Below are 17,506 nucleotides of genomic sequence, written 5' to 3'. Positions count from 1 at the left end.
CCGAGCCCGGCCCGGAGCGCCGCGTCCCAGCGCCCGCAGCCATGCTGGCCGGCCGCGCCGCGCGCACCTGTGCGCTGCTCGCCCTCTGCCTCCTGGGCAGCGGGGCCCAGGATTTGGGGCCAACGCGCTTCATCTGCACCTCGGTGCCGGTGGACGCCGACATGTGCGCCGCGTCCGTGGCCGCCGGCGGCGCCGAGGAGCTCCGGAGCAACGTGCTGCAGCTCCGCGAGACCGTGCTGCAGCAGAAGGAGACCATCCTGAGCCAGAAGGAGACCATCCGCGAGCTGACCACCAAGCTGGGCCGCTGCGAGAGCCAGAGCACGCTGGACGCGAGCGCCGGCGAGGCGCGGACGGGCGGCGGCCGCAAGCAGCCCGGCTCGGGCAAGAACACCATGGGCGACCTGTCTCGGACGCCGGCCGCCGAGACGCTCAGCCAACTCGGGCAAACTTTGCAGTCGCTCAAAACCCGCCTGGAGAACCTCGAGGTCCGCGCGCGCCGCTGTTTCCCCTCTGGCTCGCGCGCCCCTCTGCCCTCCCCCACCTCCATTCCCGACCCGGCCCGACATCCCCAACCCCGGCCTCGGCCGGGTGCCGATGCCTGGCTGGGCCCTCCCCAAGCGTGCGGGGCCCCGCGGACGGCCACTCTCCCGAGCTCCCCGCCAGGCTGCCCCCGCAGTCGCCCTGAGGGGACCGCGCCACCGGCCTCCCGGCACGGCCCCTGCTCCACGCGTAACGATATGGTTTCCCCCCCCTCCCACCCTTGCACCCTCGCAGCAGTACAGCCGGCTCAATTCCTCCAGCCAGACCAACAGCCTCAAGGATCTGCTGCAGAGCAAGATCGATGACCTGGAGAGGCAGGTGCTGTCTCGGGTGAACACTCTGGAGGAGGGCAAGGGGGGCCCCAGAAATGACACCGAAGAAAGAGTCAAGATCGAGAGTGCCCTGACTTCCCTGCACCAGCGGATCAGCGAGCTCGAGAAAGGTAATGGTCATGGGGGGCTGGGGGGTCATGCATCCTGTCTCAGCTCCCTGGACCAGTGGGACCCTGCCTCTGGTCCTGGCTTCCTGCATAGCTCAGGCTGGGAGTGTAAAAGCCCTCAGCTCCTCCACCCCTCTAGACCCATCCCTGCCCCAGGTTCTCCAGTTGGTGTTCCTGGCAGGACTGGGGTGCCCTGGGCTTGGGACATCTCAGGAAGCAGAGTGAGGAAGGGATTGCCTGGGGTTCCCTCCCCCCTCCCCCGCCACACTCACACACTCACACACTCACAGGATTTTTCCAAGTCTGATTTGTTTAATCTTCAGCAACTTTGCACTATAGCTTTGGCTGGCTCAAGTCCTCCCTGGCTAGGAAAACCTGGCTCTAGCCAGTCTCCATCCACAGCAGAGAGCAGGGCATGGGCTGGGGCTGGGCCCTCGTGGTCCATGGCACATTTGGGCCCTGAGCAGGTTTCCTCCCAGCTCCTTGGTGCCCCTGGCATCCTCTGGGGATTTCCGGGTCCTCCCCTCCACCCTGAGCACACCCCAGAGGTTTTCTCTTCTGAGTGACCCAAGCCCAGGCATCTTGCATGCAGCCCCGCGGTTCCCGAGTTGCCAACTCCAGCCAGCCCCAATCTCACCCGAGGCCCACGGATGAGCTCGTGAGGCTCAGCCTTGAAGTCGCAGAAATCAAACAAGGTTGTAAAAGTGTGTGGGGGGGTGAGACTCGGGGCTCGAAGCAGGGCCACGTGACCCTTCTCGGACTGCAAAGGGTGCCGGATGGATTTAAACAGTGCCATCTTAAGGCACGTTATGTAACTGAAAAACAGATCGGGGAAGGGGGGTGGGGAGAAAGGGGAGATTGGGGAAATGAAGAACACCCCCCGGAGAGACGAGGGACCAGATGTGCTCCAAGGGCAGGGGGCCGCCAGCCTGAAATGGAAGGGGAACACTGAGGGCCCGCCCTGCTCTGTTCCCCGACACCTGGCTTAGAGGAAGGGCGTGGGGTTGCTGGCCCGGCAGGACGCCTTCTAGAAATAATTCTTGGCCTGGAGGGGCCGGTTTAGTGCTGGGCTCCCTGGCAGCACCCAGTGTACACCCTGGAGCTGGTGGGTGTGTGTTCCTGGCTCTGGGCCTGGTGCCCATGCCCACTGCTGGATTGGAATGTTTTGCCTGGAATCAGTCACACCATGCCCAGGGCCACAGCCACAGTGTGTGTGTAGGTTGGGAGAGGGCAGAAAAGCATTCCCTGGAGACATTGCCAGCAGGCCCCCGGGGAGCTGGTGGCCGTGTATAAAGGGAGGGTATGGGACCAGGAGCCGGATTTTTCAGGAAACGCACAGGAAGCTCGCCCTGAGAATGACTGGCATCATCCTCAGAGAGGTCACCTTAGGGGAACCTGGCTTTAGGGCCACCTCCCGGCTCCCTGCTGTCCTGCCCTCTCTGCAGGGGCCCAGACAGAGTTGCTAGAAGAGCCTCGGGGGGTACAACTCTTCCTCCTGTGGGATGGATGGGATTCTGGAAACAGCCTGAGTCCTCGGGGCAAATCGGCTGGGTCAGATGAGTGACCAGGGGCTGCAGTGTGTCCTGGCCTCACGGGAAGTGTGACGGGCACGGGGGGGCCTGCACCGTCAGCAGTCAGCATCCTGGAATCAGGTTGGGCTCCTGGAGGGGCTGCTCTGACGGGAGCTAATAGCCTCTTGACTGGCCGGGAGGAGACCTCCTTGCTCTGTGGTGACACCTTCGAGCGTTGCTTTACAGGGTGTGCACTGACCCACTCCCTACCCATGCCCACTGCCCAGCCCAGGTGCAGATGCTCAGAGCCCAGAGTGTGCGGGCGGCTCCCCACACCCCCATCCCAGCCTCTCCACAGGGGTCACCGTGTGGGAGCCACCTTATGGGAGCCGGACGGGGAGCAGAGACCTTGGGTCAGCTCTTTCGTCCTGGCCCTGTGCCCTGGGGCAAAGCACTTGACCTCTCCGAGCCTCCTTTTCAGCATCTACAGAACAGAGAGGAGTCTGTTTTGTCTGCATCACCAAGCCTGGTTGGGGGCAGGGGCATTGGCAAGCCTGCTTTAGTCAGGGACAGGCGCTTCGTCAAGGTGCAGGTATCTGGACTGTGTCCCGTCTTACCCAGGTCAGAAGGACAACCGCCCCGGAGACAAGTTCCAGCTCACATTCCCCCTGCGGACCAACTACATGTATGCCAAGGTGAAGAAGAGCCTGCCGGAGATGTACGCCTTCACGGTGTGCATGTGGCTCAAGTCCAGCGCAGCGCCAGGGGTGGGCACGCCCTTCTCCTATGCTGTGCCCGGCCAGGCCAACGAGCTGGTCCTCATTGAGTGGGGCAACAACCCCATGGAGATCCTCATCAACGACAAGGTAGAGTCCCCACCCCTCTGGACTTGCAGAGCAGCAGGGCGAGGCCCCCAGGGCCCCAGTCTGTGCCAGCTGCCGGGACAGGTCTCGGTAGCATGAGATATACAGCCTCAGATGCTACTGTGGCCCCAAGAGGAGAGCCTGCCAGGCAGGGCTGAGGGAGGTGCAGGGTGAGGCCTGGGAGAAGTGGGCAGGGGTGCCCTTGCCGTGCTCCATGAACAGGCCTCCCAGACAGAGGCCTCCTGGCTGGTGGTGGAGGAGGATAATCCAGGGGGACAATCCATCTGACAGACTCCTCCTCCCCCAGCTGGCCTTGGAGCTGACTTTGCTCCCCCATATTTGGGAGACCATAGATGCTGCGGGGGGGGGGCGGGTAAAGATGCTTCTAGAGAGTCCAAATCAATCCTGCCTAGCCCCCTACCCCTGGGAGGAGGCCAGATCTGGGTGAGTCCTTGGGAGAGGGCAAACTTTCCCTCCAGGGAACCCGTCTCCATCTTGGCCCTCCGTTAGCTGTGGGAATAGCTGCCAACTCCCAAACTCCCTCATCTCTATGCCAGCTTTGGTAGTAAACGTCTAAAACCTAGGCTGGGAATTAGATTCCAAGCCCTTGCTCTTGATGCCTTGCCTAGAAAGGGCTGTGCCTTTCTGGGGCCCCATTTCCCCCAAGTTAAAAGGGTGTGAGGGTTCTTTCGTTGGCTGAGGCAGGCTCCCTGCCTGAAATGTTAAGAGCGTGAGTGAAATTCCAGGTGAGAGGCTGGTCCGAGCATTAAAAGGCATGGTGCCATCTCCCCTGGCATCTTTCAGAGTCTCTGCAAAAAGGCTGGGTGGGTTGTAGACCCAGAGATCTGGCAGTTAGAGATGGAGTGTTGGAAGAGAGGAGAGGCTCAGAAAGCAGCAGTGAACTCAGCCCCCAGGGGTGGCCCTCCTCCATCAGAGGGCCTGTTTCATAGACTAGCCAAGAGGGAGGAGATTGCATGCATATGCAGATCGATCTTAGGAGCCCACTTGACAAATCTTCCCATTTCCTTTGTGATTTTGTGCTCCATCAATGGATGGGCCTGACAGTCCAGAGGGGCAGGTGCTGCAAGAACTCAGTAACAGCTCTTGATATTTATTGTAAATGCCTATGAATATCGGTTGAACTACTAACTAGTGATGATAATTGATTCTGATTGTACCCCTGTTCCCATAATGTCCTGTATGTTGTTCTCCTTCCCAGGTGGCTAAGCTGCCCTTTGTAATCAATGATGGCAAGTGGCACCACATCTGCATCACCTGGACCACTCGGGACGGGGTCTGGGAAGCCTACCAGGATGGCACCCAGGGAGGCAACGGCGAGAACTTGGCGCCCTATCACCCTATCAAGCCACAGGGCGTGCTGGTGCTGGGCCAGGAGCAGGTACAGGCCATGGGGGCAGGGAAAGGGGGGGCAGCTGCAGGGGGAGGAGCCCCAGAACCAGAGACTAGGCAGGAGAAAGGAGAATGAGGGTGTTGGGAGAGAGGGCAGAGAGGCAGCAGGGAGCAAAGTGGGCGGGAGCTGGAGAGGCGAGTGGTGTCCCCTAGAAGTAGCTGAGGGAAGCAAGCGATGCAGCAGTTTGGGCAGAGTCCCTGCTCTGAGTGGGCACTTTCAGGAAAGGCAAGCAGGAGCGGGCTCTGGCCTCAAGGCTCTCCACAACTTTCTCAACAACTGCAGCAACGCTCTTTGGCGCCGGAAGACCAAATGTGCATTTAGTGATGCATAATTTATTTCCTGGAAGTGGTTTGTCTCCCATTGGGCACCCAGGAGGGAAAGGCAGGCAGGAGAGCCCCAGGGCTTCCATTCTCATTGGGCCGCTACTGCTGTTAAAGAGCGACATCTGAGTTTCTTGACTAGAGGCAGGGAGTGTAGGGGAGGCCCCCCAGGCACTGCTCCCACAGTTGTCCATGGACCTGGCTGACACCCTCCCTCACTGGGCAGCTCTCAGGTGCCCCCAGGAGAAGCTCTGCATCCAGGGCAGAGGAGGCCAGCATCACTCCTTCTCCTGAGCTCCCCACAGGGGAGGGACTGATGGATAGCTGAAGACCAGACACAGGGAGACAAATGGACCAGAGGTAGATGTGAGAGCCTTTCCCCCTAGGGATGCCCTCCTGATAGGCCCCCACTGCTATGACCCCCTCCACCCTCATCCTCTGCTTTTCTCTGAAGGACACTCTGGGTGGTGGGTTTGATGCCACCCAAGCGTTCGTGGGCGAGCTGGCCCATTTCAACATCTGGGACCGCAAGCTGACCCCGGGGGAGGTGTACAACCTGGCCACCTGCAGCACCAAGGCCCTTTCCGGCAACGTCATTGCCTGGTCTGAGTCCCACATCGAGATCTACGGCGGAGCCACCAAGTGGACGTTCGAAGCCTGTCGCCAGATCAACTGAGGCCCAGGGCCGGGCTGAGCCTCCTGGTCCCCAGGTCCCCAGCCCTCCCGCTTCCCCCCTGCTTGTGCGGTGATGATCCGTCGTCTCTTCTTCTCTCCCTTTCCCCCAGGAATGACTCAAGGCCATCGCCCTCGCACATGCGCACACGCACACAGCCTGGTTTCGTCCTCGTGCACGTGAAGCAGGCCCGGCTCCCATGCGTCCCCGAGGTGTCCCCACTTCTCTCTAGGAGCCCGCACTGTTTCTCAGGCATGCCCTGTTCACCAGTAAAGCCGGCAGCTGCAACATTTTGAAAAATGCACACGTAGGTGAGAGGACCTGTGTGTGTGTGTGTGTGTCTGTGTGTGTGTGTCTGTGTGTTTGTGTGTCTACAAGGGTCTGTCTCTCTGGGGAGGCCTTCTCTTTTAAAATGAGGTATTTCATTTCTTCTTTCTCTGTGGCTTTGGGAAATCTCATGACTGGTCTAATATCTGCATTGCCAACTTTGGTGTCCGCCCGTGCGCCTTGGGGCCGGTGCCTCTTCTGCAATGCATTCGTCTTTGTTTGTAAACGTTTTTCAGAGCGACACATCTCTATATTGATAAAATAAATATCTTTTAGCAGTTTGTTAAAGGCTGGGGGCCTCTCCATGGAGAATTTGTATTTTGTCATAGAAGGAATTCTCTCTGAAGGGTTGAAGGCAGACAGTGTCCTGTGATGGCACCACGTGCTGGGCAGGGGCAGAGGAGGAGGGACCAGCCTCGGGATCTGGGCAGTCCCTCCCCCAACCCCCAGTGCCTGGCCAGCGTCCTGCTCTTGGCATCTGAGGGCAGCCCTGGGCCTGGGAGACCAGCCTGCATACCCAGCTTGGCCAGCTCTGGCCCAGGATACCGTCTGTGGCCCTCAGCCTTCCCACGTCCTCAGACTCCCCTTCAGCTGCCAGCTAGTGCCCCGAAGAGAGGAACATCCCATCCACAGCCCAGGAAGCCAGGACCCCTGGTCTCCTCCCCTTGACCTCTGGCAGTGGGAGACCAGAGGCTTCGGTGCATCAGCTTGAGAGCAGACCTTTTAGACCAGGAAACCCGCACTCTGATTACGACCCAGCCACACAGGGCCACTGGAACTTGAACCCAGCCAGTCGACGGGCCAGGTCCGTGGTAACTCTGACAGCCATATTCTTCACCCGGGCCGAGGCGAGCCCTCCAAGGGGGCAGGGCCTCCGGAGACCTCTTCTGGGGAGCCACGCATGGCTAGGCCGGGGCCTGAAATCCACTCCCCCATCTTACAGAGCGCAAGTCCTATGTAGCCCCCAACCTGTCACCAGCTGGTGACACTGAGACCCAGCCAGTGTCCAGAAGCTTTGACATTTCTTTCCCTCCATGAAAAACTAACGTGTGCGCCTCCTTCTAGACCTTCCAAGGAGGGGAGAAAAGTGTGTGTGTGTGTGTGTGTGTGTGTGTGTGTGTGTGTGTTGAATGAGAGCGAGCAGAATAGAACTCAGACGGATCACACCCAGGGGAGGGTGAGCTCCCTGCTTTGTTGCACCATCTGGGGGTCGCACACCCTGAGGGCAACCTGGACTCTGTCACCAGGAGTCTAATCAGCAAAAGGCTGGCAAGTCTTTCTAGAAATTTTACTGCACTGCCTGGCTCATCTACAGCTGCAGACATTTCTTCAGGAGGAGCAGGTGTTTCTGTCTTCTGTTCCTTCCAGGGCACCTGTCTCCTTAAACGCAGGTCCGTGTTGTGTCGGAAACCTAGTGCATCTGTGTGTGTCTGTGTTGGTGTCCGCGTAGGTGTCTGCACGGTACCCAGCCGCCATGCTGCAATGCATCACTCTAGTGCCGAGGGTGAGGTCCAGGCGCCAGGCTGCGTGTTGTGGTTCAACGGTGGCTTTTTCTGAGACCGCTGTGCTTTGTCAGAGCCCATCGGGCTGTGGCATCTGTGGATCTGAAGGGATCTTCTCTGTTTGCATGTTCCTTGGGGTGGCATGTCCCTTGCTTCCTCAGTCTGGTGTGTGTTCCCCTGCCTGCATGAACTTCTCTGGTTCTGTGTTGTGTGCCCAGTGCCACCCATTGTTCTGTGACCATCCATGTAGCTACTAAAAATGGCTGGGTAAGCAAGCCAAGGGTGTCGGAGGAGGTCAAGGGAGAGATCGATTCCCTCTCCCCCTCCCCACTCCCCAAACACACCAAGAAGTATTTTTAACATGTAGGTTGAGAACAAGCCTAACAATGCTTGTGGTTGGGCAAGAGTGAGAGCTTAGTATCCCCCTCTAGACCAGATCGGCCCCACCCCTCACTTCAGCCATCTCAGAGCTGTAGGCAAGGCCCAGAGTGTGCTAGGTGCTCTCCCATCAGCACCTCCCACCAGCCTCTGCCGATCTATGGATCTACCAGACCCGGGACCACCTCCTGTCCCAGTGGGCGCAGTGGGAGCTGTCCTTTCAGGACCACAAGCCATCCTCTGCCCTAAGTAGAGAGGGGCAGAGCACACCCCAGATGCTTACCCCTGTGTCCCTTCAGCCTCCCGACCTGTTCACCCTCCTCGCCCCTCCCCTGACACACCTGCGGTGCCAGGGATGGAAGCTGATGTTTAACTCCCTCTGCCCTCCCCAGCTGGAGCCTGTGCCAAGCCCCGGACTCCCTTACTGTGGTAACACTTGGCACTTTGCCAGCCCGGAGGAAGGCCAATTACACAGCCACAAATCTAATCCACATAGTTTCCATCTACCCCTTAATCTGACTGATGTTCCCTCTTGCACTGAAATAATACATGCCTATCTCAGGTAAGCCATTTTATAAAAGAAGAAGATAAAAAAGCACTGTCGAGACAGTGTTTGCTTTCACCGAGCTGGTGTCCCACAGCTCCCTGGGTGTCCGAGGTGGGAGAGCTGCTGACAGAGGCTCTCCGGGCCCTCGGGAGATTAGAGCCCACTTGAATCGTAAGCCTTTCTTGCTTTTGATAACAGTATTATTTCTCTTACTCTAGACGAAAAAGTTTATTACCAAACAAGAGTATTTTTATGAAAGAAAAGGACAAACCTATAAATTAACTCAACCTATATTTCCCTTGAAAATACTTTCAGGCTCCGCCAAAAACGTAGAACTGAAAGCATGTTATTTTGGAAGAAAGAGATACATTTTGTATGCTTTCTGTTCCTTTTGTAGATTCACAGTTTTATTTTCTAAGACTGCAAAGATCACTTTGTCACCAGCCCTGGGACCTGAGACCAAGGGGGTGTCTTGTGGGGAGTGAAGGGGAGGGAAGAGGCTGGCATGAAGGTCACAGTCATTCCAATGTGCTCCAAAGAGGGGCCACCTGTTCTCAAAGATGTGTCGGGGATGGGATGCACACTGGCCATTTATGGTGGCCCCTCTGTCTCAAGCTGACTTGTTAAGTGGAATGAGTTGAGGACTTGATGGTCAGTTCCAACCCTGATAGAAGAAACTAGGGTTCCGAATTGTAAACATTAAGAGGATAGTATCCTTTGTAACCTTATGGCAACCAAAATGTGGCTTAAAGCAGTCATGGTTTCATCTCTTAAAACACAGTGTGTAAATTTATTCAGCTAATGACGGGAAATGTATCACTTCCATGCACAGTGGACTTAAGTGCCATTTGTTGAAGGGGAACAAGTCAATGAGGAGAAAAAAAGCCCAAATACTTAAAGTCCCAATTTTGTCTTATTTGCCAAAAAAAAAAACAAAAAAATCAACGACAACAAAGCAAACCCCCTATGGTTGATATTGTTATATTGTATATACTGTATAATAGGAAACAGAATTGATGTATCTTACTTTTTCATTATTTGCTAACCAAAGCTGTACATTTTTCATATGATCCGCAGCCTTTTGGGTATCTAATGGGTCAAAACCATGGGACCTGCCACCTCCCATAAGCAGTTCTGGAAATGCACTATTTCTACTGGTATTCTTGCTTTTTTCTTTTTCTTCATTTTCTTGCTGAAATGACATGAATTGTTGAGTTTATTTTTACACAGTAAAGAGTGAAGAAAGACTGTGGTCTCCTTGGAATGTCTCTTCTTTCCTCAAGCTTGCAAATGTCACCTCAACCTGCTGGATGACCTCAGGGGTCCTCCCAGGGGATGCATGCCTGCCTATTGCCCTGTGCCCCTTGAAAATCCCGCAGTCATCTGGTGACACTGGACATCAGAGGTGGGGAGGGGGCCTGCCCAATAGCCAATACCAAGGCAGAGTACCAAGGCAGAGAGAGGTGAAGTGATTTCCCAAAGTGTGGACGCCACACTGGGGCTTGGGGTGCAGAGTAACTGCCCGTTCCTTACCTCGCCTGCAGCCCTGCTCCCTACTGAGTGAATGCACTGCCCACAGCACACCTGGGAACAGGTCCCAGGTGGCCTGGGCTTGTCCTCCCCAAACAGCCCTGCTCTGCTCTCCTTTGCCACATCCCTGCTGACCCATCCTTGGCCAACACCTGGCTACCTCTCCTCTTCTGGGGTTCCCAGGCTGCTTTCCTGCTCTCAAGCAAGACAGCATCTCTAGATTCACATAACAAAAAGATGGGTGACGCGGGAGCCCTGGGCACTGAGAAGAACTTACTTCCCTGGCCCCTGGTGGACCAAGCTAGACTCTGGATGAACAAAGAGCTTTGGAACTGTTCCCTTCCAGGGGACAAAATTAATGACCAGGGGCCAAAGTAGCCTGCCTGGTTGGTGGGTCTCCCCCATGCCCCAACACACATGCACACTGGGTTAGCAGAGGGGACTTGGCCAGGACTCAGGACCTGGGGTTTGGTGGGGTGTAACTGAGCCGTCCATTGCCTGGGGTGGTACAGAGGGAGGGGATTTGGCCTCAGAGCAGGTGGCCACTCACCCTATTGCCCCTGCAGGAGGAGCCCCAGTTGGGAGAGAGAAGCCCCGGCCAGGTTGAAGACCCTGGATCTGTTTTCTCCAGAGTTGCCCTTGGCGGGTGGTATCCACCTCCAGGCTGCACACGTGTGGTCAGGGCAAGGGTTGTACCCAATCTCAGCAGCTTCAGCCAACACACCACCTCTTTGCCTCCCACTCAAGCAAGTGCATAGTTATGCCTTTACTAACATCACTCTTACATTTCTAATTTCTATGGAAGTGCTCATTCAAAAACTTGGGTATTTTAACTCTCATCAGAAACAAGTTACTTTCTCCACCTCTCACACCTGATATTGGTACGTCAGTGACTGACTTTAGGGGCCATGGAGCTGAGAACAGCAGCTCGCAGGGAGGCAGTCAGGCCTTGCTGCTGAGCTCGCTTGCGTGGGAGCCTGGGGCAGAGGGACACAGGCTCGGGATTTCAAAGCTGGAGAGTGTCTCCAAAGCCATTGACTCCAACGGCCCATCAGGTGTACGAAAATGTTCTCAGCTTGCACATTTCCAGTGACGGGGAACTCACTATTCATAGAGAGTCTGCCCCATTTTCAGACAGCTCCAGCTGGGAGTTTCCTTTTTTTCTTTTCTACCTTTTCTGTTTCTTTTCTGTAGCGCCCAGTTCCTTATACCGAGCTGCAGCGTCCACCCACCTGTCTGCACACAGGGAGACAGCCCCCATGGCCCCTGGGTCTCAGCCTTCATGTCTCTCCTGCAGCACCTGGCTGACCTGCCCTGCGGTCACACTCCTCCCACCCCAGAAGCCCCCCAGGGAGCAGCATAGGAGTGTAGACCAACCCCTGGAGCGTCCGGGGAATGTATCACCCCACCCCCATCCTTGCTCCGGGAAGCTGGGGCTTGTGCTCCCAACGAGTGGGCCTGTCCGCAGCAGCCCCCTCTCTGCAGACCCCCAAGGAGCACAAAGCCACATGGGCTCTGGGAAGTTAACTACTTGCTGCAATGAGGAGATGGGAGAGAATAAAAGTGGCGGCTGGGGGGAAGTTACAAAGGTTCTGGAATTCTTTGAAAGGCCTGTGGTTCTGAGCTCAGGGCTTGGCTTCTTTGCAGGAACCAGATGCCCTTCGGAAGAGGCTGGAATGCTCAGCCCGGCCAACGAGGGGCCGTCCCTGGGATGGAGTCAGCCAGCACTGCTGCCTTGGCCTTAGCAGAACTGCCTCCCCCGTCCCCCACTAGGAGATTCTTTCCCATTCACAGCCGGTGGTGCCCACCTGGGCTCAGGCCCATCGGCTAGCTTTGCCAGGGGCCCAGACCCTCACGACTCTCCACAGTCCACTTCTGGAGGTGCCCCAGCAGTGCTGCTACCCTCCAGGGGCCACTGACATCCACACTGTGCATCATGCTCTGTGCTTAACCCACTCCTACGCTTCATCTCACGTCATCCCAATGGCCACCCTGATGATAACACTGATTTTGCAGATGAGGAGCTGGTGGGGAGGCCGGGTGACCTGCTGAGCTCATGAGTGGCAGGGCGGGCAATCAGACTGCAAAGCCCCTGCCTTTCCACACTAGCTATCAGGTTCCGAGTTCATCTGCAGGGGTCCGCAGCTGGCAGGCCACCTCCTCACAGAGGACCTAGTCCAAATCTGAGCCCGTGAATCTCTGGCCAGACCTGCTCTTCCCTCGCACTTTGCTGCTCTGTCATCCTTGACCCCTCAGGTTCTCACGCACCCACGTGTGATGCACGTGGTCAGTCCCTGTGGCCTCAGGTTCCCGAGATGCCCCTCCCCACGGGAGCAGAGCCTCCCTCCTCTCCTGACATTCAATAAATTGTTTCTAACAGTCTGATCCTTAAAAACTGAAAATCCTTTCATTTCTTGGTTTCCCCATGAAGCACACTTGCATTTCCTGAGACTCACATGGTCACTCAAGGAAGTGGACAGTGGTCTTTAGGGCCATGGTTTTCCCCAGCATAGGAAGACAGGGTGAGACCAGCTGGTCTCTGCAGTCCCTTTGGGCTCTCCCTCGAGCCTAGGAGGCAACCTCCCCAATCCGTGGGGACCAGCAGGGCCCTCTGTGCAGGACGTCTGACCTACCTGCTCCTAGACCCTTGCTCACACAGGACTCCTCTGCCACCTGCCCCACGAGCAGTCCAGCAGCCATGGGATCTGCCCTCACCAGACTTCTCAATGTTAACTGCCCTCTCAGGGTCCCTGTTCAGGCTACATGAGTTCATATTTCTGATCACTGTTGGTGGACCTGGGTCACATTTTCTCCCCAGAATCTCTTAGCTACCATATAAATCAGGGTGCATGTAGGTACTTGGGGTGGGGTCCACAGGCCCTGAGCCCACTGTCATGACCTGGACTCATCAGTCTCCCTTTGGGGACAGGGGCAGAGAAGTATATTAAGGAAATGAAGAACCACAACTGACCCTTTAGAAAAACGTACTCACAGGAGATCAGCCAAGATGGCGGAGTAGAAGGACCCTGAGCTCACCTCTTACAAGCACATCAAAATCACAACTATTTGCAGAACAATCATCAATGAAAAAGACCTACCAGAAAAGATCTTCTACAAATAAAGACATAAAGAAGGAACCTCAACGAGATGGGTAGGAGAGGCAGACGCTCAATAAAGTCAAGTCTCATAACCCTGGGTGGGCAACCCACAAACCGGAGAATAATTATGTTGCAGAGGTTCTCCGATCGGAGTGAGAGGTCTGAGCCCCACTTCAGGCTCCCCAGCCTGGACGTCCTGCACCAGGAAGATGAGCCCCCAGAACCATTGGCTTTGAAAGCCAGCAGGTCTTAATTTCAGGAGTCCCATAGGACTGGGGGGGAAAGAGACTTCACTCTTAAACGGTGCGCACAAAATCTCACATGCTCCAGGACCCAGGGAAGAAGCAGTAATTTGATAGGAGCCTGGGCCAGACCTGCTAGTCTTGGAGAGTCTCTTGGAGAGGTGAGGGTCGAGGGGTGGCTCACCCTGGGGACATAGACTCTGGTGAGAGCCATTCTTGGGAGCTCCTTCTACCGCGTGGACACTGGTGCTGGTAGGCACCATTGTGTGGGATCCTCCCTCTAGCTCATCAAGGCCGAGACCTGGCGCTACCTAACAACCTGTAGGCACCAGTGCTGAGATGCCTCAGGCCAAGCAACTAACTGACACAGCCCCACCCATCAGCAGACAAGCTGCCTAAAGACCCCTTGAGCCCACAGCCACCCCAGACACTGCCCTGCCCACCAGAGGGCCCAGGACCCAGCCCCACCCACCAGTGGGCAGGCACCAGACACAAGAAAACCACAATCCCACAGCCTATGGATACAGCCTGCCCACCAGCAGGCTAGACCTTGCCCTGGAACCAGCTGGGTCCCAGTCCTGCCCACTATCAGGCCAACACAAGCTTCAGAACAGCCTGGACCCTGTACCCAACTGTTTCAAGAACCGCCCTCCCACACCCCAACAGTGATGTGACACCAGCTCTGGGATCCCTGAGCCGAGCAACTAGACTCCGGGACCTGGCTCTGATCACTAGTACGCAGGCACTAAACCCAGGGTTAACACCTATCCTTCTCAAATTATTCCAAAAAATTGCAAAGGAAAAAACACTTCTGAACTCATTCTATGAGGCCAGCATCACCCTAATACCAAATAACAGACAAATATATCACAAAAAAAGAAAACTACAGGCCAATATTACTGGTGAACATAGATGTAAAAACTCTCAACAAAGTATTAGCAAACCAAATCCAACAATACATTATAAGGATCTTACACCATGACCAAGTGGGATTTATCCCAGGGATGCAAGATTTTTCAATATCAGCAAATCAATCAATATGATACACCACATTAACAAATTGAAGAATACAAACCATATGATCATCTAGATAGATGCAGAAAAAGCTTTCTGACAAAATGCAACACGTATTTATGATTAAAAAAAAAAACTCCAGAAAGTGGGCATAGAGGGAACATACCTCAACATAATAAAGGCCATGTATGACAAACCCACAGCCAACATCATACTCAACAGTGAAAAGTTGAAAGCATTTCCTCTAAGATCAGGAACAAGACAAGGATGCCCACTCTCATCACTTTTTTTGGGGGGGGTGGGGGGCAAGCCATGTGGCTTATGGGATCTTAGTTCCTTGACCAGGGATTGAAGCTGGGCCCTCAGCAGTGAAAGCACAGATCTCTAACCACTGGACTGCCAGGGAATTCCCTCTCATCATTTTTATTCAACATAGCATTGGAAGTCCTAGCCACAGCAATCAGAGAAGAAAAAGAAATAAAAGGGGTCCAAATTGGAAAGGAAGAAGTAAAACTGTCACTGTTTGCAGACGACATGATACTACATATAGAAAATCCTAAAGATGACACTAGAAAACTACTAGAGCTCATCAATGAATACGGTAAAATAGTAGAATACAAAATTTATATACAGAAATCTGTTGCATTTGTATACACTAACAATGAACTATTAGAAAAAGAAATTAAGAAAACAATTTCATTTACCATTGCATCAAAAAGAATAAGATACCTAGGGGACTTCCCTGGTGGCGCAGTGGTTAAGAATCTGCCTGCCAATGCAGGGGACATGGGTTCGATCCCTGGTCTGGGAAGACCCCACATGCTGTGGAGCAACTAAGCCTGTGTGCCACAACTACTGAGCCTGCGCTTTAGAGCCTGTGAGCCACAACTACTGAGCCCTTGTGCCACAACTGCTGAAGGCCATGTGCCTAGAGCCCATGCTCTGCAACAAGACAAGACACTGCGATGAGAAGCCCGCGCACCACAATGAAGAGTAGCCCCCGCTTGACGCAACTAGAGAACGCCTGCACACAGGAATGAAGACCAAACGCAGCCAAAAATAAACAAACAAAAAAAAAGTATAAGATAGCTAGGAGTAAACTTACCTAAGGAGGTAAAAGACCTGTACTCAGAAAACTATAAGACACTGATGAAAGAAACTGAAAACAACACAACCAGATGGAAAGATATACCGTGTTCTTGGATTGGAAGGATCAATATTGTTAAAATGATCATACTACCCAAGGCAATCTACAGATTCAATGCAATCGCCATCAAGTTACCAATGGCATTTTTCACAGAACTAGAAAAAACAATTTTAAAATTTGTATGGTAACACAAAAGATCCTAAATAACCAAAACAATCTTGAGAAAGAAGAACAGAGATGGAGGAATTACACTCCCTGACTTCAGATTATACTACAAAGCTACAGTAATCAAAACAGAATGGTACTGGCACAAAAACAGCCATACAAATCAATGGAACAGGATAGAAAGCCCAGAAATAAACACTTATGGTCAATTAATCTATGACAAAGGAGACAGGAACATACAATGGAGAAAAGACAGTCTCTTCAATAAGTGGTGCTGGGAAAACTGGACAGCTACATGTAAAAGAATAAAATTAGAACATTCTCTAACACCATATACAAAAATAAACTCAAAATGTATTACAGACCTAAATGTAAGACCAGAAACCATAAAACTCCTAGAGGAAAACATAGGCAGAACATACTTTGACCTAAATTGTAGCAATATTTTTTTGGATCTGTCTCCTAAGGCAAAGGCAATAAAGGCAAAAATAAACAAATGGGACATAATTTAACTTAAAAGCATTTGCACAGCAAAGGAAATCATCAACAAAATGAAAAGACAATCTACTGAAGGGGAGAAATTATTTGCAAATGGTATGACCAATAAGAGGTTAATATCCAAAGTATACAGACAACTTATACAACTCAACATCAAAAACACAAACAACCTGAATGAAAAATGGGCAGAAGGGACTTCCCTAGTGGTCCAGTGGTTAAGACTCTGCACTTCCACTGCAGGGGGCATGGGTTTGATCCTTGGTTGGGGAACTAAGATCCCACATGCCGTGTGACGAAAAAAAAAGGGCAGAAGACCCAAATAGACATTTTTCCAAAGAGCACATGCAGATGGCCAACAGACACATGACAAGATGTTCAACAGTGCTAATCATCAGGGAAATGCAAATCAAAACTGCAATGAGATATCATCTCACACCTGTCAGAATGGCTGTCATCAAAAAAGACACAAATAACAAATGTTGACGAGATGTGGAGAAAAGGGAACCCTCATACACTGTTGGTAGGAAAGTAAATTAGTGCAGCCACTGCGGAAAACAGTATGGAGGTCTCTCAAAAAACTAAAAATAGAACTACCATAAGACCCAGCAATTCCACTCCTGGTATATATCCAAAAAACCCCAAAAACACTAATTCGAAAAGATATGTACACCCCAATGTTCATAGCAGCATTATATATAATTGCCAAGACAAGACATGGAAGTAACCTAAGTGTCTATCAACAGATGAATGGATAAAGTAGATGTGGCATGTATATAAATGTATATGTATACTACTCAGCCATAAAAAAAGAATTAAATTTTGCCATTTGCAACAACATGGGTGGACCTGGAGGGCATTATGCCAAGTGAAGTGAGAAAGACAAATACTCTATGATATCACTTATATGTGGAATCTAAAAAATACAATAAACTAGTGAATATAACAAAAAAGAAGCAGACTCACAAATATAGAGAACAAACTAGGGACTTCCCTGGTGGTCCAGTGGCTAAGACTCCATGCTCCCAGTGGAGGGGGCCCAGGTTCAATCCCTGGTCAGGGAACTGGATCCCACATACTGCAACTAAAAGCCCACATGCCGCAACTAAAGATCCTGCATACCACAACTAAAAGATTCCACATGCCGCAACTAAGACCTGGTGCAGCCAAATAAATAAATATATAATTTTTTTAAAAAGAGAGAGAGAGGGCTTCCCTGGTGGCGCAGCGGTTGGGAGTCCGCCTGCCGATGCAGGGGACGCGGGTTCGTGCCCCGGTCCGGGAAGATCCCACATGCCGCGGAG

General features: G+C 53.2%; 1 protein-coding gene across 1 annotated transcript; it reads left to right on the top strand.

Moving 5' to 3' along the window:
• Positions 1-6: 6 nt before the first annotated feature.
• NPTX1 (neuronal pentraxin 1) lies at positions 7-9,751 on the top strand. The gene is made up of 5 exons (XM_024761230.1): positions 7-485; positions 775-982; positions 3,112-3,356; positions 4,573-4,752; positions 5,539-9,751. The coding sequence occupies exons 1-5, from the start codon at positions 42-44 to the stop codon at positions 5,758-5,760; spliced, it is 1,299 nt and encodes a 432-aa protein (XP_024616998.1). The 5' UTR covers positions 7-41; the 3' UTR covers positions 5,761-9,751.
• Positions 9,752-17,506: the final 7,755 nt, after the last annotated feature.

This window comes from Neophocaena asiaeorientalis, unplaced genomic scaffold (genome assembly GCF_003031525.2).
Source record: "Neophocaena asiaeorientalis asiaeorientalis breed wild unplaced genomic scaffold, Neophocaena_asiaeorientalis_V1.1 scaffold30, whole genome shotgun sequence".
Lineage (NCBI taxonomy): Eukaryota > Metazoa > Chordata > Mammalia > Artiodactyla > Phocoenidae > Neophocaena > Neophocaena asiaeorientalis.
Note: the sequence above shows the minus strand (reverse complement) of the source record. Positions and strands in the feature narration are given on the sequence as shown.

Bases quoted from the DNA above. Each gene is read 5' to 3' on its own strand.
- NPTX1 (XM_024761230.1), top strand. From the start codon at position 42: ATGCTGGCCGGCCGCGCCGCGCGCACCTGTGCGCTGCTCGCCCTCTGC. The intron at 983-3,111 runs GTAATGGTCATG...CGTCTTACCCAG, and splicing joins GATCAGCGAGCTCGAGAAAG to GTCAGAAGGACAACCGCCCC. The intron at 4,753-5,538 runs GTACAGGCCATG...TTTTCTCTGAAG, and splicing joins TGGTGCTGGGCCAGGAGCAG to GACACTCTGGGTGGTGGGTT.